The 21,723-nt window shown below is 36.6% G+C and overlaps 1 protein-coding gene across 10 annotated transcripts in view; it reads left to right on the top strand.

The window, feature by feature from the left end:
- Nucleotides 1-20,987, top strand: part of LOC116273280 (membrane cofactor protein) — a 43,313-nt gene extending 22,326 nt beyond the window's left edge. For 6 of the 10 annotated variants that reach the window (XM_031662259.1, XM_031662261.1, XM_031662256.1 and 3 more), the window contains 4 exons: nt 9,119-9,157; nt 10,888-10,923; nt 11,437-11,500; nt 18,983-20,987. In XM_031662259.1, the coding sequence (XP_031518119.1) occupies nt 9,119-9,157; nt 10,888-10,923; nt 11,437-11,500; nt 18,983-19,055 (212 nt within the window). In that variant the 3' untranslated portion in view covers nt 19,056-20,987. Of the gene's footprint in view, nt 1-9,118; nt 9,158-10,887; nt 10,924-11,436; nt 11,501-12,078; nt 12,138-15,744; nt 15,834-18,982 lie in introns of all 10 variants that reach the window. The other 4 variants (XM_031662262.1, XM_031662260.1, XM_031662255.1 and 1 more) reach the window with 2 other exon arrangements.
- Nucleotides 20,988-21,723: the final 736 nt, after the last annotated feature.

The raw sequence follows: 21,723 nt of genomic DNA, 5'->3' as shown, positions 1-21,723 counted from the left end.
AGAATTGCAACCCCTTCTTTTGTACTTTCCATTTGCTTGGTAGATCTTCCTCCATCCCTTTATTTTGAGCCTATGTGCATCTTTGCACGTGAGATGGGTCTCCTGAATACAGCACACTGATGGGTCTTGACTCTATCGAATTTGCCAGTCTGTGTCTTTTAGTTGGGGCATTTAGCCCATTTGCATTTAAGGTTAATAGTGTTATGTTTGAATTTGATCCTGTCATTATGATGTTAGCTGGTTATTTTGCCCGTTAACTGATGCAGTTTCTTTGTAGCATTGATGGTCTTTACCATTTGGCATGTGTTTGCAGTGGCTGGTACTGGCTGTTCCTTTCCATGTTTAGTGCCTCCTTCAGGAGCTCTTGTAAGGCCATAGGCCTGGTGGTGACAAAATCTCTCAGCATTTGCTTATCTGTAAACTATTTTATTTCTCCTTGACTTATGAAGCTTAGTTTGGCTGGATATGAGATTCTAGGTTGAAAATTCTTTTCTTTAAGAATGTTGCATATTGACCCCCACTCTCTTAAGGCTTGTAAGGTTTCTGCCGAGAGATCTGCTGTTAGTCTGATGGGCTTCCCTCTGTGAGTAACCCGACCTTTCTGGCTGTCCTTAGCATTTTTTCCTTCATTTCAGCCTTGGTGAATCTGATGATGATGTGTCTTGGGGTTGCAATTCTCGAGGAGTGTCTTTGTGGTGTTCTCTGTATTTCCTGAATTCGAATGTTGGCCTGCCTTCCTAGTTTGGGGAAGTTCTCCTGGATAGTATCCTGAAGAGTGTTTTCTAACTTGATTCCATTCTCCCCGTCACTTTCAGGTACACCAATTAAACGTAGATTTGGTCTTTTCACATAGTCCCATGTTTCTTGGAGGCTTTGTTTCTTTCTTTTCACTCTTTTTTCTCTAATCTTGTCTTCTTGCTTTTTTTTTTCATTAATTTGATCTTCAATTACTGATACCCTTTCTTCCACTTGATTGAATCAGCTATTGAAGCTTGTGCATGTGTCACAAAGTTCTTGTGCCGTGGTTTTCCATAAGGTCATTTAAGGTCTTCTCTACACTGTTTATTCTAGTTTAGCCATTTGTCTAACCTTTTTCAAGGTTTTTAGCTTCCTTGCAGTGGGTTAGAACATGCTCCTTTAGCTTGGAGAAGTTTGTTATTACCAACCTTCTGAAACCTACTTCTGTCAGCTCATCAAACTTATTCTCCATCCAGTGTTGTTCCCTTGCTGGTGAGGAGCTGTGATCCTTTGGAGGAGAAGAGGCGCTCTGTTTTTTGGAGTTTTCAGCTTTTCTGCTCTGGTTTCTATCATCTTTGTGGTTTTTATCTACCTTTGGTCTTAGATGTTGGTGACCTGCAGATGGGGTTTTGGTGTTGATGTCCTTTTTGTTGATGTTGATGCTATTCCTTTCTGTTTGTTTGTTTTCCTTCCAACTGTCAGACCCCTCAGCTGCAGGTGTGTTGGAGTTTGCTGGAGGTCCACTCCAGACCCTGTTTGCCTGGGTGTCACCAGTGGAGGCTGCAGAACCACAAATATTGCTGCCTGATCCTTCCTCTGGAAGCTTTGTCCCAGAGTGGGCACCCACCTGTTTGAGGTGTCTGTCAGCCCCTACTGGGAGGTCTTTCCCAGTCAGGCTACACAGGGTTCAGGGACCCACTTGAGGAGGCAGTCTGTCCATTCTCAAAGCTTGAACACCGTGTTCAGAGAACCACTGCTCTCTTCAGAGCTGTCAGACAGGGACGTTTAAGTCTGCAGAAGCTGTCTGCTGCCATTTGTCCTACCATTTCCTGCCCCCAGAGGTGGAATCTATAGCGGCAGTAAGCCTTACTGAGCTGCAGTGCGCTCTGCCCAGTTCGTGCTTTGAGACCTCTTTGTTTACACTGTGAGCTACTCAAGCCTCAGCAATGGTGGACATCCCTCCCCCCATCAAGCTGCAGCATTGCAGGTCAATCTCAGACTGCTGCGCTAGCAGTGAGCAAGGCTCTGTGAGGGTGGGACACACTGAGCCATGCACAGGAAGGTATCTCCTGGTCTGCTGGTTGCTAAGACTGTGGGAAAAGTGCAGTATTTGGTCAGGAGTATACCATTTCTCCAGGTACAGTCTGTCATGGCTTCCCTTGGCTAGGAAAGGGAAATCCCCCGACCCTTGCACTTGCTGGGTGAGGCGATGCCCCGCCCTGCTTCAGCTTGCCCTCCTTGGGCTGCACTCACTGTTCCACCAGTCCCAATGAGACGAACCAGGTACCTCAATTGGAAATGCAGAAATCACCCGTCTTCTGTGTCAATCTCGCTGGAGCTGCACACTAGAGCTGTTCCTATTCAGCCATCTTGAACAAGAATTTTTTTTACTTAAAACTTTTTTTAATTAAAAACTTAAGATGTGTCTAAAAAAAAGTTAATTTTTAAATGATGGGTGAAAAATAACATCCTGTTTTAATTTGCATTTCTTGGTTGTTGGTTTTTAGTTGTTTTTGTTTTTTTTGAGACAGGGTCTCACTCTGTTGCCCAGGTTGGAGCGCAGTGGTGCAACCACAGCTCACTGCAGCGTCAACCTCCTGGGCTCAGGTGATTCTTCCACCTCAGTCTCCCAGGTAGCTGGAACTACAGGCACGTGCCACCACATCCAGCTAATTTTTTTGTATTTTTTGTAGAGACAGGGTTTTGCTGTGTTGCCAAGTCTCTTCTCCACCTCCTAGGCTTAAGCGATCCTCCTGCCTCAGCCTCCCAAAGTGCTAGGATTACAGGCGTGACCCACCATGCCTGACCAATTTGCATTTCTTTAATTGTCAGTGAAGCTGAACTTTTTTTGATCTACATTTATTTATTCATATGCTTTGTCTATTTTTCTGTTAGGTTTCTAAAATATTTTTCTTAGTGATTTTTGAGAGCTCATTATGAATTAAAGCCCTAAAAGGGCTTTTGTTCATATGAAGTGAACAATTTTTTCGAGGTTCTTTTGTTTTGTCAGTTTTAAGCTTGTTATACTATTGGATATAGATTACTTTTTATAACTTTTAATTACATGAGTAGTGTATGAATATACTTTTGTAGAATTTCAAACATTACAAAAGTATATAGAGTAAAAGATTAGTTTTATTTTTAACTCATTACCCAGGTTAATCACTGTTAATAGTTTAGGGTTTCTTTTTAAATCTATCTTTGTACATCAACATCTTTTTTAAAAAAGTTTTATTTTAGATTTGGGGGTACATGTGAAGGTTTGTTACATAGGTAAATGTGTCACGGGGATTTGTTGTACATATTATTTCATCACCCGGGTATTAAGCCTAGTACCCAATAGGTATCTTTTCTGCTCTTCTTCCTACTCCCACCCTCCCTGCTCAAGTATACTCCAGTGTCTGTTGTTTCCTTCTTTGTGTTCGTATGTTCTTACCATTTAGCTCCCACTTAAAAGTGAGAACATGCAGTATTTAGTTTTCTGTTTCTGCATTTGTTTGATAAGGATGATAGCCTCCAGCTCCACCCACGTTCCTGCTGAAGACATGTGTGCATTCTTTTTTATGGCTGTGTAGTATTCCATGGTGTATATGTACCACATTTTCTTTGTCCAATCTGTCACGGATGGGCATTTAGGTTGATTCCTTGTCTTGTTATTGTGAGCAGTGCTGCAGTGAACATTCACATGCATGTATCTTTATGGCAGAATGATTTATATTTCTCTGGGTATATACCCAGTAATGGGATTGCTGGGTTAAATGGTAGTTTTGATTTTAGCTCTTTGAGGAATCACCATACTGCTTCCCACATGGTTGAACTGAATTACACTCCCACTAACAGCATATAAGTGTTCCCTTTTCTCTACAGCCTCACCAGCATCTGTTATTTTTTGACTTTTTAATAATAGCCATTCTGACTGGTGTAAAATGGTATCTCACTGTGGTTTTGATTTGCATTTCTCTAATGATCGTGATATTGAGCTTTTTTTCTATGTTTGTTGGCCACATATATGTCTTCTTTTGAGAAGTGTCTGTTCATGTGCTTTGCCCACGTTTTAATGGAGTTGTCTCTTGTAAATTTGTTTAAGTTCCTATGAATGCTAAATATTAGACCTTTGTCAGATGCGTAGTTTGCAAAAATTTTCTCCCATTCTGTAGGTCATCTGTTTACTCTGTTGATAGCTTCTTTTGCTGTGCAGAAGCTCTTCAATGTACTTCAATCCTACTTGTCAATTTTTGCTTGTGTTGCGATTGTTTTTGGCGTCTTTGTCATGAAATCTTTGTCAGTTCTTATGTCCAGAGTGATATTGCCTAGGTTGTCTTCCAGGGTTTTTATAGTTTTGGGTTTTACATGTAAATCTTTAATCCATCTTGAGTTGATTTTTGTGTGTGGTGTAAGGAAGGGGTCCAGTTTCAATCTTCTGCATATGGCTAGCCAGTTATCCCAGCACCATTTATTGAATAGGGAATCTTTTTCCCATTGCTTGTTTTTGTCAGTTCTGTGGAAGGTCAGATGGTCGTAGATGTGCAGCCTTATTTCTAGGCTCTCTTCTGTTCCATTGGTGTATATGCCTGTTTTTGTACCAGTACCATGCTGTTTTGGTTAGTGTAGCCTTGTAGTATAGTTTCAAGTCAGGTAATGTGATGCCTCCAGCTTTGTTCTTTTTGCTTAAGATTTTCATGGCTATTCAGGCTCTTTTTGGTTCCATATGAATTTTAAAATAGTTTTATCTAGTTCTGTGAAGAATGTTATTGGTAGTTTGATAGGGATAGCATTGAATCTGTAAATTGCTTTGGGCAGTATAGCCATTTTAATGATATTGATTCTTCCATCCATGAGCATGGGATGTTTTTCCATTTGTTTGTATCTTCTCTGATTTCTTTGAGATTCTTTTATAATTCTCATTGTAGAGATGTTTCAACTCTCTGGTTAGCTGTATTCCTAGGTATTTTATTCTTTTTGTAGTAATTTTGAGTGGGATTGCCTCTCTGATTTGGCTTTCAGTTTGGCTGTTATTGGTGTATAGGAATGCTAGTGATTTTTGTATGTTGATTTTGTGTCCTGCAACTTTGGTGAAGTTTTTGATAAACATCTGGAGCAGCTTTTAGGCCAAGACCATGCGGTTTTCTAAATATAGGATCATGCTGTCTGTGGACAGAGATAGTGTGACTTCCTCTCTTCCTATTTGGATGCCCTTTGTTTCTTTCTCTTGTCTGATTGCTTTGCCTAGGACCATCAACATATTTTTATGTGTTATTATACATGTAGTTTAGTGTTCTCTCTTCTCTTAAAAATGATATCATGCTGTACATGTTTTTCTGCAACTTGAACTTTTTCCACTTACACTGTTAGATTGGGGTTGTGTTTAGATTTATTCTCATCCTTTCTAATGATGACTTTAATATATACCATATTTCATTTAACTATTCTTCTATCAGTGGTCATTTATATGTTCAGACATTTTACATGAATAGATAGCTGGATGTATTGATCTTTTCCCTAATGGCTATGACTTTGATGTCTTTCTTACTAAAACTTTAGGTCTTCCATATGCTGAAATTATATAAAGATTTCAACCATGTGTTCTGACTTTGGTCTTTGCACTTAAATCGTTGGTAAATCTGAAATTTATTCTGGTGTATATAATGAGATATATGGTTCCACCTCACCCCACTCCACTCACCACCCACCATCCAATAGCTAAACAGCGCCATTTTTTGAATAAGTTGTCTTCTTCCCAACTGATTGGAAATGCCAGTTTGTATTGCATTCATAGGTGTTCCATCCTCTTGTCTCCTTTGAACTTTGTCCATTCTTCCATTTTTGTACCAGAAGCAAGTCTTTTTTTTTTTTTTTTAACTATAGTACTATATGTTTTAATAACTGCCAGAACACTTCCTTTTCAGAAATTTCTAAGGTACTCTCATGTTAATTTTTCCAAATAAACTTTTTATTTTATCATTTTGACCATGTTGTTTCCAACTCAGTGGCATTAAGTACACTGACATTGTTATGTAATCATCGGTACCATCCATCTCTAGAATATTATAATCATCCCACACTGAATCTCTACTCATTAAACAGTAATTGTCCATTGCTCCCTATCCCCATCACCTGACGATAACCACTATCTACTTTTTGTCTCTGTGAATTTGCCTATTCTAGGTAAACTTATATAATTATAATAAGTGGAGTCCACTTATATGGCATCCCACTATTTGTCCTTTTGTGTCTGGCTTATTTTACTAAGCATAATGTTTTTAAGGTTCACCTAGATCTATCTTGTGACATGAATCAGAACTTCATTCCTTTTTATGGCTGAATAATAGTCCATTATATGTATATACTATATTTCATTTATTCATTCATCTGTTGCTAGACACTTGGGTTGGTTTGTTTTTACTTTTCGGCTCTTTTGAGTAATGCTGTTATAAGCATAGGTGTACACATATCTGTTTGAGTTCCTGTATTCACTTCTTTTAGGTATATACCTGGGAGTAGAATTGCTAGATCATAAGGGAATTCTATTTTTAATATTTTGAGGAACTGGCATACTGTCTTCCACAGTGGCTGCACCATTTTACATTCCCACCAGCAGTGGGAACCTTTAACAAAGGTTCCAATTTTTCCACATCTCCACCAACACTTATTGTTTTTTTAGTAATAGCCAAGTGTCTTAGTCTGTTTTGTACTGTGATAACAGAATACCACAGACTGAGTAACTTATAATGAACAGAAATTTATTTCTTACAATTCTGGAGGCTGAGAAGTCTAATATCAAGGCATGGGCATCTGTGAGGGCCCTCTTGCTTTGTCATAATATGATGGAAGGCATCACATGGTGGAAGGGAAAAGAGACGGTGAAGGAGAGGGTAAGAGGGACAAAGCCATGCCCTAAAATAACAAACATACCCCTGCAATAATGACATTAGTCCATTCATGAGGACAGAGCCATAATAACCTAAACACCTCTTAAAGGTGCCACCCCAATAACATTATATTGACAATTAAATTTCATCATGAGTTTTGAAGGGGACATTCAAACCATAGACCATCCTAATAGACATGAGGTAGATATGCATTTCCCTAATAATTAGAAATATGTTGAGAATCTTTTCATGTGCTTATTGGTCATTTGTATATCTTCTTTAGAGAAATATCTTTTTAAGTCTTTTGCCCATTTTCAAGTTGAGTTGATATTTGTTACTGAGTTTTAGGAGTTATTTATATGTTTTGGATATTACTCCCTTACCAAATATATGATTTACAAATATTTCCTCCCATTCTGTGGGTTGCCTTTTCACTCTGTTGATAGTGTCATTTGATGCACAAAATTTGCTTTTAATTGATGAAAAACAATGGTTTTTTTTCGTCTTGCCTGGGCTTTTGGAGTTACATCCAAGAAATCATAGCCAGATCCAATGTCAAGAAGCATTTTATAGTTTTACCTCTTATGTTTAGGTCTCTGATCTATTTTGAGTTTATGTTTGTATATGATAAGGGTCCAGCTTCACTTTTTTTGCATGTGGATATCCAGTTTTACCAGCACCATTTGTAGAAGAGACTGCCCTTTCCCCATTTGACTGTTCTTTGTCAGTCTTGTTGAAAACCATTTGACCATATATGCAGGGGTTTATTTCCAAGGTCTCTGTTCTATTCCATTGGTCTGTATGTTTGCCTTTTTGGCATTAACATTGTTCTGATTATTATAGTTTTGGAATCAGAAAGTGTGAGCCTTCTCAACCTTGCTCTTTGTTTCCAGGATTGTTTTGGCTGTTTGTGGTCCCTTGAGATTTCATATGTATTTTAGAATGGATTTTTCTATTTCAGAAACAAACAAAAAATGCCATCATCAGGATTTTCATAGGGGTTGCACTGAATCTGAAGATTGCTTTGTATAGTAATAACAGTTTTAAAATACTAAATTTTTCCAATCCATAAACACAAGTGTCTTTCCATTTATTTATATCTTTAATTTTTTTTAGCAGTTTTATAGTTTTCAGTGTACAAGTCTTTCACCTCCTTAGTTTGTTCCTAAGTATTTTATTCTTTTTGATACTATTACAAATGATACTGTTTTTTAAATTCCTTTTCAGATTATTCATTGTTAGTGTATAGAAATACAACTGAGTTTTGTATGTTGATTTTGTAACCTGCCACTTGATTGAATTCATTTATTAGTTCTAAGAGATTTTTGCATGTGTATGTATATGTGAGATCCTTAGGGTTTTCTAAATAAAAGATTATGTCATCTGCAAACAGAGCGAATTTTATTTCTTCCTTTCTAATTTGAATTCCTTTTCTTTACCTAATTGCTCTGGTTAGAACTTTCAGTCCTATGTCAGATAGAAGTGGCAAACATGGACACCCTGTCTTCTTCCTGATCTTAGGGAAAAAGCCTTCATTCATTTAACATTGAATATGATGTTAACTGTGGGTTTTTAATATATGGCCTTTATTATGTTGAGGAAGCTTCCTTCCATTTCAGGTCAACTCTAAAGCATTTATTTTTATTAATCCCTCTTTTTTTTTTTTTGAGACAGAATCTCACTCTATTGCCAGGCTGGAGTGCAGTGGCTCTATCTCGGCTCACTGCAACCTCCGCCTCCTGGGTTCAAGAGATTCTCCTGCCTCAGCCTCCTGAGTAGCTGGGATTACAGGCGCGCACTACCACACCCAGCTAATTTTTGTATTTTTTTTTTTTTTAGTAGAGACAGGGTGTCACCAGGTTGGCCAGGATGGTCTCGAACTCCTGACCTCGTGATCCGCCCGCCTCAGCCTCCCAAAGTGCTGGGATTACAGGCGTGAGCCACCATGCCTGGCTAATCCCTATATCTTTTTATTTTAATTAGAATCACACTGGATTTATAGACTAATTTTGAGAATATAATAAAGATAAATTTGCATGTTGAACCACAGAATATTGTCAGAGGAAATGTGAGTGGGCAGGAAGAAGGAAGATTATGACATTAAATACAAGTTTATAAATTTTTATGATACCACTTTGAGAAACATTAATATAGTTTATAAGGAAAATTATGTTTAAGGGATTTTCTACAAAGGTGAAAAAAAATCACGCTATGAATTTAAAGGATTTTAAGATTTATTTAATTCTTTCTTTCTTTTTTTAAATTTAATCTATATTTCTTCTTTTTTCTAGGATATCCCAAACCTGATGAAGGAATACTTAACAGTTTGGGTTGGTATAGCTATCATGACAAATATAAGTGGTAGTATGTGTAGAAATGTGTAAGTAATTACAGTTTTTATGAGGTGCCCAAACATAGGATCCTTGGTAGGGTAAGATAACTTTCTTAAATGCTGTGTTTGTATGTAGGTCAAAATATATAAAACACAATTTTCTTTCCACATTATATTGTTATTTTGTGATGGTAATCTGTAGATAAATTTTCTTTCTATTCATATCTTATATTACATGAACCTTAAAGTAATCTGAGTTGGGTTTATTTTTTCTGTAACAAGCTGATTTAACACACTTGATGTAGGCTCACGCAGTTTACACAATGCATGTTAAAAAAAATGCTAAAGTACAGCTGTGATATAGGACAATGAAACAAAGATTTCTTAATCAGTAAAAACAAAAATCTGTTACCTTTCATTTCTTAGCCTAGTTTAGTAATAATGGTTAATCATTTTATGTAATGCATCTTAGGCTTGTTTTTTAGTATTTGCCTTACCTTCAAAATCTGTTGTCCAGGTGTCATTGTGCCAGTAAATCTATTTGCCATCTTAAACCATTAAATGCTTGATAACTGTTTATGAGATGAGAAGAGCAGAGTTGAACACAGCACTTTATGCTTTGACTTATAGCAGTTTAATAAAAGTAATGGCAGTTTAGAAGCAAAGGTACTACAGACAGAAACATTTCTAAAAATTAAGATTTTATAGGATTTTGTGTTCTCTAGATAGTCAAAAATGTATGCTCAGGTTTCTCTGTATATTTTTTATCCATGTGCCCTGGTGTTTCATTTATTATGGGAATCCTATTGGTATTTAGGACTATGTCTTAATTTTGGGGCAGGGCAGAGTACGGAAGTAGAGAGGGTGGGAAGGGGATTGATAAGATAAAGTATTATTTGTGAAGACTCTGTAAATACCATCTGGGTGATAGAATAATAGAAATTTATTCATGCCTCACTCTACAAATCCACTTTTGGAGGAAAAAATACAAATTAAATGTCTATCAAAATAATAAGAAATGACAGAATGACTATTGAACTAAACCAACTCTCATGGGATAATACTTTTCAAAAATCATTTTCCTCTAATGTAGTGAATTCTAGTAACTTTACCACTAAATAACTTGATGTGGTAGCTATAGAGAAAAACAATGATAAATGAGGTTCCCATTAAGAGTTTCACAAGTGGAACCCTTAATCTGGAAACTGGTTAGAAGGGTTCTATGGTCAAAATGACCTGGATGCCCTAGCAGTCATGCTAAAACTATATAAATTTTTTTTTTTCCTCTGTAGTCTTGTATTAGTCCATTCTCAATGCTGTTGTAAGGAACTGTCTAAGATTGGGTAATCTGTGAAGGAAAGAGACTTAACTGACTCACAGTTCTGCAGGGCTGAGAAGGCCCCAGGAAGCTTATAATCATGGAGGAAGGGGAAGCAAACACATTCTTCTTCACATGATGGCAGGAAGGAGAAGTATGAGAACCAAGTGAAGGAGGAAGCCACTTATAAAACCATCAGATCTAGTGAGAACTTACTATCACGAGAATAGCATGAGGTCCCTCTCATGGGGACCCTCCCACAACACGTGGGGATTATGGGAATTGCAATTCAAGATGAGATTTGGGTGGGGACACAGCCAAACCTTATCAAGTGTTTAGATGGTCTGATCGAAATAAATGCTATCTGGAGATCCATGTGTTCAACATCTTTGAACTGTTTTCTTTCTCAGATGATTGGGTCATTGCTCTGATTGTTATTGTCATAGGTAAGTATCACAAATTTTGACACCACTTAAGTCAAAAAATTATTGTGAAGACATGCGTTTTAAAAATAGTTTTCCAGTTTCTATAGTTTTTTCAGCTTGTAAATTGGTTAAACCAATTTAGGAAAACCTGACCTTTTATTTGATGTACTTACTACCTCCCTTGTGTTAGTGATTTTATATTCTGTTATATTCTGTATATCCACTTAGTAACAAAGCCTAAGTAATACATATTTTCTCAAGATGATCAGTAATACTAGTTGGCTTCCCAAATGTGCTTTTGATAGTTTTCTAAATTAAGCAAGGACTTTTCTCTGACTTACTATGGACTGTGTAAGTGATTATGGGGAGTTGGATTTAGATAGCAAAGAGTCTGGATGGAATATAAATGTGTAGGTGCTTAAATAAAATAACATTTGACCACTGAAATGTAACCAACATTTATTTCTTCTGCTAGATTTTGAATCTTGATTAGTTTTCAGAATTATATGTCATTTGTTTCCTGATTTCTTGTAGTTGTTGCAGTTGCAGTAATTTGTGTTGCCCTGTACAGATTTCTTCAAGGGAGGAAGAAGAAAGGGTAAATTAAAGCATGTTTCTTCTAACTTCTTGGTCCTTCTTATGCTTAACATGCTTTTGTGCAGCTTAAGTTTGTAATCTGTATTGCATGCTATCTTTTTTTTTTTTTTAAATGCCTGCATTAGTGTGTCCTACCAATTGCATTTCTTTGCTAAAAATATTTTAGCTACTTCTAACATCACTACAACATAAAAACATCTGTGCAGAGTTCCTACAGCTATTATGACTTTAAGAAAAATTTCTCTGGGATTTGAGGTTTAAGTTATTTAGCAAATCATGGACCACTCACTATGAGGCCTTCTCTACCCTATTCCCTATTTCCAAAATTGCACTAGTTTCCAAAATTAAATTTAAAGTATTTCACTGTGGAGACTTTGACAGTTGTATTCACTGGAATTTTTATAATGAAAGTTTCCACTTGTCTATGTAGCTTAGCTAGTTGCAAGAAGCTATGTAGGCATCTCATTTAAATACCCAATTTGGTGTCTTTTCATTTAAAGTTGTTATTTATACATGTTAAACTGGGAGATTCAAAACAACACTGTCCGATTTCCCTCTTATGTTCTTTCAATTTACCAGATTGCAGCAAAACTGATGGGGTTAAAGTTAAAGTTGCTGAGAGGGGTTAAATTTATAAGGTACCTCAATTAACTGTGTGTCTTTTAATATGTAAAAATGTAAAAAGTGAGTGGGCTTAGAATAGAAGAAAAATGTACAAGTACATATCTTCTAAAGAAAATAGGGTTTTTAAACATCAAACTCAAATTTTAGTTAAAGAGCTTACAATTTAACAAAAGACTTAGAATGAATCCTAGAACATAGACTAAGATTAGGTGCTTTGACATTTCTGAGAGATAATATACATTCATTTTTATTGATTTTAAAAAAATGTTTTCCCCCATAGTTTTAGAAATAGCTTTGAAATCAAGCCTAATAATTTTAAGATTTTTGGTACTCATGGTTTTATAATATATATTCCTTTTATACTGATCATCAGGTTTGGGCTAAGTCATAAAAGTACATTCTTTACTCATAAGGAACTCAAACTTTTTTTATATTACTTGGTTATCTTTTTAAATACCCATAATCCCTTCACTTGAATCTTAAATCTTGTATTTATGGAACACAATATGCATATTTGATTTATCCATCAGTTGTATATTTTAAAGGTTACATATCTACAACAATGTGAGTACAAAATATTATCAATGGAATATTTTTACAAATCCATAAGGTTTGTGTAGAAACAAGCTCTAAAGAAAACAAAACAAAGTCACAGTCTACTCATTTTCCTTCTTTGTTTAAAATATCACTGCATCAGAATTTTTAAAGGTTCCTTAACAAGTATTGATCAAACTCTCTCTAGCTCGCAGTTAATGGGTTTGTTTAGTTTAGTTTAGTTTTGTTTTTTTGACGGAGTCTCACTCTGTCACCCAGGCTGGAGTGCAATGGCGCGATCTCGGCTCACTGCAACGTTGGCCTCCCGGGTTCAAGGGATTCTGTGCCTCAGCCTCCCGAGTAGCTGGGATTACTGTTGTGCGCCACCACCACCACCGGCTAATTTGTTGTACTTGAACTAGAGCTGGGGTTTCACCATGTTGGCCAGGCTGGTCTTGAACTCTTGACCTCAGGTAATCTGCCCACCTCAGCCTCCCAAGGTGCTGGGATTACAGGCATGAGCCACCGCACCCGGCCTTAATGGGTCTTTTAAAGCTAAATACTTATCTATTACACTCCCAAATTAAAGGTTCAGTAGCAATAGTGAACTGAGATGCCAAAATTAATTTGTCCAGTGATTTTTTAAAAGCCCATTATTTTACAGCATAGGGTCCAATCAACAATTGCCATCATTAAAATTTTAAAATATTTTGGGAAGGTATGGTATCTTGAGCCAATGCAACATAATTAATCCTGTAAATAGTAGCACAACTTGAGGAAAAATAGTCCAAAAAATGGTGTGAGAGAGGAAACTCATAATTGCCTTTGAACTTTAAAATATAAACTGCACGGGAATCTCTTAGAATAGATGTTGCCCTTTTTATGACAGGAACATATTCGACTGGAAATTCAGCATAATATGTAATGGCCGAATCCAAAGCTGGGCTCTCTTTATGGATCTATTATTTTGTAGTTCCATGTTATTTTGATAGCTGAATTGAATGTGAGGGTGGTTTATCTTTCTTCAGAGTCTAGAGCAATGCTTCTCTGACTTTAATGTGCACATTAATCACCTGGAAATCTGTTAAAGTACAGATTCTGATTCATTGGGTTTGGAGTGGAGCCTGAGACCCTGCCTGTCTAGTGAGCTCCCAGTACTGATGCTGCTGTTGTGCCTGGTCTACACTGACCCGGGTGTTGGCCACTACTGATGTGTTGAAGTCTGAAGAAACACTATGAAGCTTATTGGCAAATGTTTCTAATATTTAAGATAATTGAAGTTTTTAAGATTCCTCATCCATATGTATCCTTAAAAAAAGGCTATGGGGTAATATATAGTAGTTGGCTTTTCTTACCTTTTTTAACTCTTAAAAAACATAAAGATTTCCATTATTTTCTTTGCACTGTTTAATGTCCATAATCTTGTCCCCCCAGATTGGCTGTTGTGGCCTTAGAAACTTCTTATAAAGACTATAAAATGTCTGGAGTTACTTCTCCACTTCGGGAGTAACTGGAGGCAGGCTAGCAGACACAAATAATCCCAAATTGCTGCTAAGGCCTGGCCCAAAGTGTATTTGTTGTAAACTGGTATTTATGATGATTTGGGAACATAATTACTCTTCTGCAGCCTTCACCTCAAAATACAAAAACAGTGTTAATAGTCATTTTAAGATGTTGGATGATCCAACATCATTTACATTACTTGATGAAAAATGGCCAAAAGATTATTCTGCCACTTTTATGTTTCGTAGCTCTCAGCTAAGAACAGTATAGGATACCGATGGGTCCGAAACAGTCCCATCCACGTGCTCCTTCCCTTCCCTTTCCATTCACATTTCCTTTCTTTACTAATTCTTCTACCATACTTTTTAGTCTTGGAACCACAGCTCTGTCTTTGCTACTGCTTGAGTCCTGTATTGCATGGCATGACTGTGCTTCTGAACAAGAGATGCCTTTTGTTTACATAAATATTTTCATTACTTGTAATGATTTTTTTAAATGCATTTTTTTTAAAAACTCTAAGCATCCCTGGATAAGTGACAGTTTGGCTAAGTTAGTGAAAGTTATTTGCATAATGTATATATTTATTACCTGTGACAAATAGTTTTTCCTTTTTTCCATTAATGGTATTCATTATTTTGTATAACCTAAACTGACTTTTAATGTTACATTAATATTGACTGATGCAATTACTTTATTAAAAATAGCAGTCAATTCAGGTAATTGGGGCATATAGTGACATGGGGCAAAAAAAGGGATCAAATTAACTTAAATGTTTTTCTAGTTGGCCCTCAAATTCTTGAGCATTTAACCCTTCAAAAATTTTTGAGCAACTACAAAAATGTTTTGTAATTAGTTTAGAAAGCATCTATACAAAATTAGATCCATCTCAGAAATATGAGACGCCATGTAATATGAAGTTTTGCAAGGCTATCCCCTCATCTGTTGAAAACAGATGTGCCACAAGAAGAAACTTCTTAATGCAAAAGTCCAGAGAAATCTGAAAATACATGACGTCATAAAGTTGATTTCTAAGATAATATTACATGGATTTGATACATACTCAATGTATTCCCTCAAAATTGAGGGTGTTAGGCCAGGTTTGGTGGCTCACACCTGTAATCCCAGCAACTTTGTGAGGCTGAGGCAGGCCGATGGCTTGAGCTCAGGAGTTTGAGACCAGCCTGGGCAACATAGTGAGATGCTGTCTCTTGAAAAAAAAAAAAAAAATTCAAGGGTGCTAGAGACCAGTACCATTTCTCCCCAACAATCTGTTATTCCTTGAAAACATTTTGACATGATTCACTTCATGCAAAATAGCTTCAAAGATAAACATATTAAACAGGAATTTCCAGTCTGTTTATCTGCTGGATGATCTATATGACTTCAAAGTTCAAGTAGCTTCTAGCACAAAATTCATGTTTCCAGTCCTTCAGTGAGAATGAGAATGTCTTAAGTTATGAACCTAATTCTCAGCTTTCCTGCTATTCTCTTACACTGGATTTTATTCCACTTGTTATGCTACTCTTGTTTCTTTTTGGTTTGAAGTCACTACTTTATTCAGCCCTTTTCCCTTCCTCTGTTCAGCACATACCTAACTGATGAGAACCACAGAGAAGTAAAATTTACTTCTCTCTGAGAAGAAGAGATGAGAGGTTTGCTTTTATCATTAAAAGGTATTTGTTTTCTGTTGTTTATTTTCAGATGTCCTTGCTTTTGAAAAATACTCAGTGGATATATAGATACCAATAACCTGAGCAAAGAGATATTGGCAGTAAATATCAAAGAGGAAATTTACATTCCTGTTCCCTTTGCTACATTGATGTTTTCTTATACCATTCCCTTTGAAAACATAATGTGTACTGACAGGCTTTTGCTTTGACGTAGGCTTTAAATAGAGTTATGTTCCCCTAGTCCTTTTATCAGACTATCTCACTTCTACCTTGTGAAACAGCTGTGAATCCAAAAGTAAGAATGTGTGAGCCCACTGGGAAATAACCACAGAGTCAACTCATTTTAAGTACAAGGAAGAAAAATGCCCTTTTATAGAAACCAAAATATAGTTTACTTAGTTTTGTAAATTTATTCAATTCCAACATATAAATAACTCTGTAAAGATATTTTATCAGTTTCCCTGGGCTGGGATATTTTTAGCATATAAAAGGAAACAAAAAAGTCCTCAAATGGATTGTATTGCCTTAACCCCTTGGACCCTGTCCACCTTCTGTCTTCGAACTGAATTGGAACTATTCCTCTGTTTGTGCTAGAATGTGTGTCTGCAGAGCTGGGAAGAGAGGGAGATACGCATCCCACGTCTTATAATGTGAGGGCCCTACCCTAGGTTATAATCAAAAGTTTGGGAGCAGGATCTACAAAGGCCAGTTGGAAGGACAATTTCTTAGTAAAAGCAAAGTGGTGTCTTTGATCACGGGGAAAGCATAAACATAAAGATAAAACATACTAACCAGAATTGGCAGTCTGGGCCTACCCAGTCCTATGTACAGTAGTTCCTCCTTATCCATGGGGGGATATCTCTAGTGGTTGCCTGAAACCTGGGATAGTACTAAACCTTATATATACTGTTTTCTCTTGTACATATATACCTATGATCGTTTAATTTATAAATGAGGCACAGTAGGAGATTAACAGCAATAACTAATATCAAACAATTATAAAAATATGCCAGCATCACTACTGTTGTGCTCTGGGGCCAGTAAGTAAAATAAGGGTTACCTAACCACAGGTACTGTGATACTGTGACAGTCAATCTGATAACGAAGACAGCTATTGAATAACAGGCACATAGTGTCCACAGCGTGGGTATGCTGGACGAAGGGATGATTTATATCTGGGAGGGACGGAGTGGGACAGTGTGAGATTTCATCATGATACTGAGAATGGCACACAATCTAAAATATAGTTCTGTAATTTTCCATTTAATATTTTTTGACTGTATTTGATTATGGGTAACTGAAACCATGCACAGTGAAACCGTGGACAAGGGAAGCCTACTGTATTTTCTTAGTCTCTTAGGACACTTTTGAGGCTAAAGCCAACTACGAAAATAGTTTTTAGACTCTCTGAGCTTCAGGGTATCTGTAAACATTTGAAGATAATTGAATGAATGCAGTAGTTAATATTTTGCTATCTTCAAAATAGTTTCATTGTTATATCCAATAAATGTTTCTTTAAATTTATGTTAATGCCTTTTATTTTTGGCATAGATTGGGTTTCTATTTAAAATTGTATTTAAAGAAACAGATTCTACTACTATGGGAAAAAAATATTTACTTAGAAAAATATAGTGGTGGCTGGGTGCGGTGGCTCACACCTATAATCCCAGCACTTTGGGAGGCCGAGGCAGGCGGACCAGATTGGCCAATATGGTGAAACCCTGTCTCTACTAAAAATACAAAAGTTAGCTGGGCATGGTGGTGTATGCCTGTAATCCCAGCTACTCAGGAGGCTAAGGCACATGAATTGCTTGAACCTGGGAGGAGGAGGTTGCATTGAGCCAAGATCACACCACACTGCACTCCAGCCTGGGCGACAGAGCAAGAGTCTGTCTCAAAAAAAAGAAAAGGAAAGAAAAGAAAAATATAGTGGTCTTGGAGAATTCAGTGACAGGCCAAACCATTAAGTCTGTCATCACAACAGTCCTTAGGGAACTGCAATATTGTAAGTATAGTAATGATACAGTGGAGAACCATAATGATGGCCTCCCCAAGAAAGAGGAACAAACCCATTTATGCCTGAGGTTGCAAGTTTTTAAATTTTTGCCGTCAGACCCTGGCGATGACCTTGAGCAGTAGGAGATAAATTCCACATGCTTAGTGTTCCAATAATGGAACACTAGGCATACATGGGTTATTAAAGTATCCAAAATTAACATGCTTAGCTGTGACATTGGAAAGGCAATGTGTTTGCTGTGGCACACATACTAGTAAAGAATGACTGGTTCAAATTTGGTTTTCATTTTTCTATTAAAGTCAATTTACTAAGGCAGGGAGGGACCAGAGCTGTGCTGTCCAATTCAGTATTCAGTAGCCATGTGTGACTGCTAAGGACTTCCAAAGTGGCTAGCCCAATGTCAGGTATGCTGCAAGTGTCAAACACACACTGGATTTCAAAGACTAAGCGCAAAAAAATGTAAAATACATCCCAATATTTTGCTTATACTGGGTTAAAGAAAATGAAATTATTTTTTCTATTTGTGTTTTTAAAAGTGGCTTCTGGAAAATTTTTAATTACATGTATGACTGGCATCATCTATCTTTGGCCAGCACTAGACTAGAATAATAGGTTTTACAAAGATGTCTATTGTTATACTAAAAGTGTGACATAAACTTTTGTTATTTAGGAGACTCTTAGTGGAATACATGATTTTCTTGACAGTGAGGGGTAGATGAGGCATCACATACTTGAACAGTTAAAACCACTATCTTTTTGAAGGTTCTGTGCCAGAGCTACAGCTTTAAAATGGAGGGATCAGGAAAGCATGCGTTTGTCTCCAGTCTTTCCCATTGACCCTACATCAAAATGAGGACATAGTTACTAAGTACTTTGTATGCTACTGCTCTATTTCTTGTTTTGGAGGGGATCAGAAATATAAGACTGGGACAAAGGAAAGTTTTTTTTTTTTTTTTACAGTGAGACCAGTTGAACATTTGAAATTATTTTAAAAGAATAATTTATTTCCCAGGTTAGCGACTCAGTAGTATAAAGTATTTTTTTAATTGTTCATTTTCTGAATAGGCTTCTGGAATTTAATTTCTGTACTTAATTATATTTATCTTTGACACGATCTTTATACCTTGGTTTGCAGGAAAGCAGATGGTGGACCTGAATATGCCACTTACCAGATGAAATCAACCGCTCCAGCAGAGCAGAGAGGCTGAGTGGATTCCACAACCTCGTTTGCTAGTTCATCTTTTGACCTCTATTAAAATCTTCAGATACCCAGTTGTTATTCTCTAGTTTCACTCTCATGAATGCAACTGTGGCTTAACTAACATTCCAATGTGGCTTGAATGTAGGTAGCATGCTTTGATGCTTCTTTGAAACTTGTATGAATTTGGGTATGAACAGATTGCCTGTTTTCCCTTAAATAACACTTAGATTTATTGGACCGAGTCAGCACAGCATGCCTGGTTGTATTAAAGCAGGGATGTGCTGTATTTTATAAAATTGGCAAAATTAAAGAAATATAGTTCAAAATGAAATTATATTTTCTTTGTAAAGAAAGTGGCTTTGAAATCTTTTTTGTTCAAAGATTAATGCCAACTCTTAAGATTCATTCTTTCACCAACTATAGAATGTATTTTACATATCGTTCGTTGTAAAAAGCCCTTACGAATATGTGTATACTACTTTGGCTCTTGTGCATTAAAAACAAGAACACTGAAAATTGGGAATATGCACAAGCTTGACTTCCTTAACCAAGAATATTATTGGAAAATTCTCTAAAAGTTAATAGGGTAAATTATCTATTTTTTGTAATGTGTTTGGTGATTTCAGAAAGCTAGAAAGTGTATGTGTGGCATTTGTTTTCACTTTTTAAAACATCCCTAACTGATCGCATATATCAGTAATTTCAGAATCAGATGCATCCTTTCATAAGAAGTGAGAGGACTCTGACAGCCGTAACAGGAGTGCCACTTCATGGTGTGAAGTGAACACTGTAGCCTTGTGGTTTTCCCAAAGAGAACTCCATATGTTCTCTTAGGTTGAGTAACCCACTCTGAATTCTGGTTACATGTGTTTTTCTTTCCCTCCTTAAATAAAGAGAGGTGTTAAACATGCCATCTAAAAGTAGGTGGTTTTGAAGAGAATAAATTCATGAGATAACCTCAAGTCATGTGAGAATCTTAGTCCATTTACATTGCCTTGGCTAGTAGAAGCCTCTTACCTATGTATGTGTCTTACCTCATCTCCTAAAAGGCAGAGTACAAAGTAAGCCATGTATCTCAAGAAGGTAACTTCACTTTGTCTATTTGCTGTTGATTGTACCAAGGAATGAAAAAAGTAAATATAACTCAGGTAGCACTTTATACTCAGGCAGATCTCAGCCCTCTACTGAGTCCCTTAGCCAAGCAGTTTCTTTCAAAGAAGCCAGTGGGCGAAAAGCAGGGACTGCCACTCCCAATTCAGATCACACTGTTAAAAGTTGTGTTTTGAAATTTTATGTTTAGTTGCACAAACTGGGCCAAAGAAACGTTGCCTTCAGGAAGATATGATTGGAGAATCAAGAGTGTAGAAGAATAAATACTGTTTTACTGTCCAAGACATGTTTATAGTGCTCTGTACATGTTCCTTTCCTTTGTAATCTCTGGCGAGATGCTTTAGGAAGATAAAAGTTTGAGGAGAACAAACAAGAATTCTGAAGTAAGCACAGAGTTGAAGTTTATACCCATGTCACATGCTTTTCAAAAATGTCGCAATTACTTAGAAGCAAGGAATGGTGTTTTTTTAAAACCTAATTGAAGTATATTCAAATACTTTAATGTATAAAATAAATATTATACAATATACTTGTATAGCGGTTTCTGCTTCACATTTGATTTTTCAAATTTAATGTTTATATTAGAGATCTATGTATAAATATGTATTTTGTCAAATTTGTTACTTAAATATATGGAGATCAGTTTTCTCTGGAAGTTTGTTTAAATGACAGGAAGAAGTGTATATGAATTTAAGAAAATTTTTTAAGCTGCAAAAATGTATTTGCTATAAAATGAGAAGTCTCACTTATAGAAGTTCTTTATTGCTCACTTTTTAAAAAATTGACTCTTGAAATCTGTTAAAATAAAATTGTACATTTGGAGACGTTTCATGATGATGTGTTATTTGGGTTCTGTCTCAAATCGAAGTATGTTTCTAATTGGGGCCGTCTTCTAACCATTCCACTCCCACCGCCATTCATCCTGTCCCTCCTAGCTCAGACCCTTAAGTATCCCCAGGCTTCTCCACTCCTAACCCATCACATAGATACTGCACAGAGGTATCCAGTGACATCACATTACCTACTGGATGAAGTCCACATTTCTTAGCCTGATACTTGAAGACCTTTTACAATTAAATCCCAACTTTCTTCCCCAAGCCTTTTCTATCGCCCTTCTTCAAATAACCTACTCTTAGTCAAGCCTGACCATTTCCCCTGTGCTTTCTGCTGTATTCCTAGTTCACTGTAGCTTGAAACACACTGTCCTGTTGAGATCCTATGCATCTTCCAAGGCCCAGCTCAGATATTACCCTTCCATGAAACTGTGCCTGATTTCTGCCCAGCTCTTATAGTCTTTATTATTACCTAACCTTGGGATAGCCACATTTAAGCATCTATATATACATGTGTCCAGTAGAAGATATATCTTCTACATCCCATGAACGCATATGTAGAGCTAAATAAAAACCCAAGTCCCAACAAAATATAAAATTTATGTAACTAGTAGGATTTGGTTGTTTCTGCAAAAATCATTGTTGCTTTCTCTGCAGATTTCAGTCGGATTGCTAAATTTCTCAGAGCAGGCTTCAGTGTTTCTCAACCGTGGCTGCACATTGCAATCACTG

Source organism: Papio anubis, unplaced genomic scaffold, assembly GCF_008728515.1.
Source record: "Papio anubis isolate 15944 unplaced genomic scaffold, Panubis1.0 scaffold51, whole genome shotgun sequence".
NCBI classification, from domain to species: Eukaryota; Metazoa; Chordata; class Mammalia; order Primates; family Cercopithecidae; genus Papio; species Papio anubis.
This window is presented reverse-complemented; position numbering and strand designations above follow the sequence as displayed.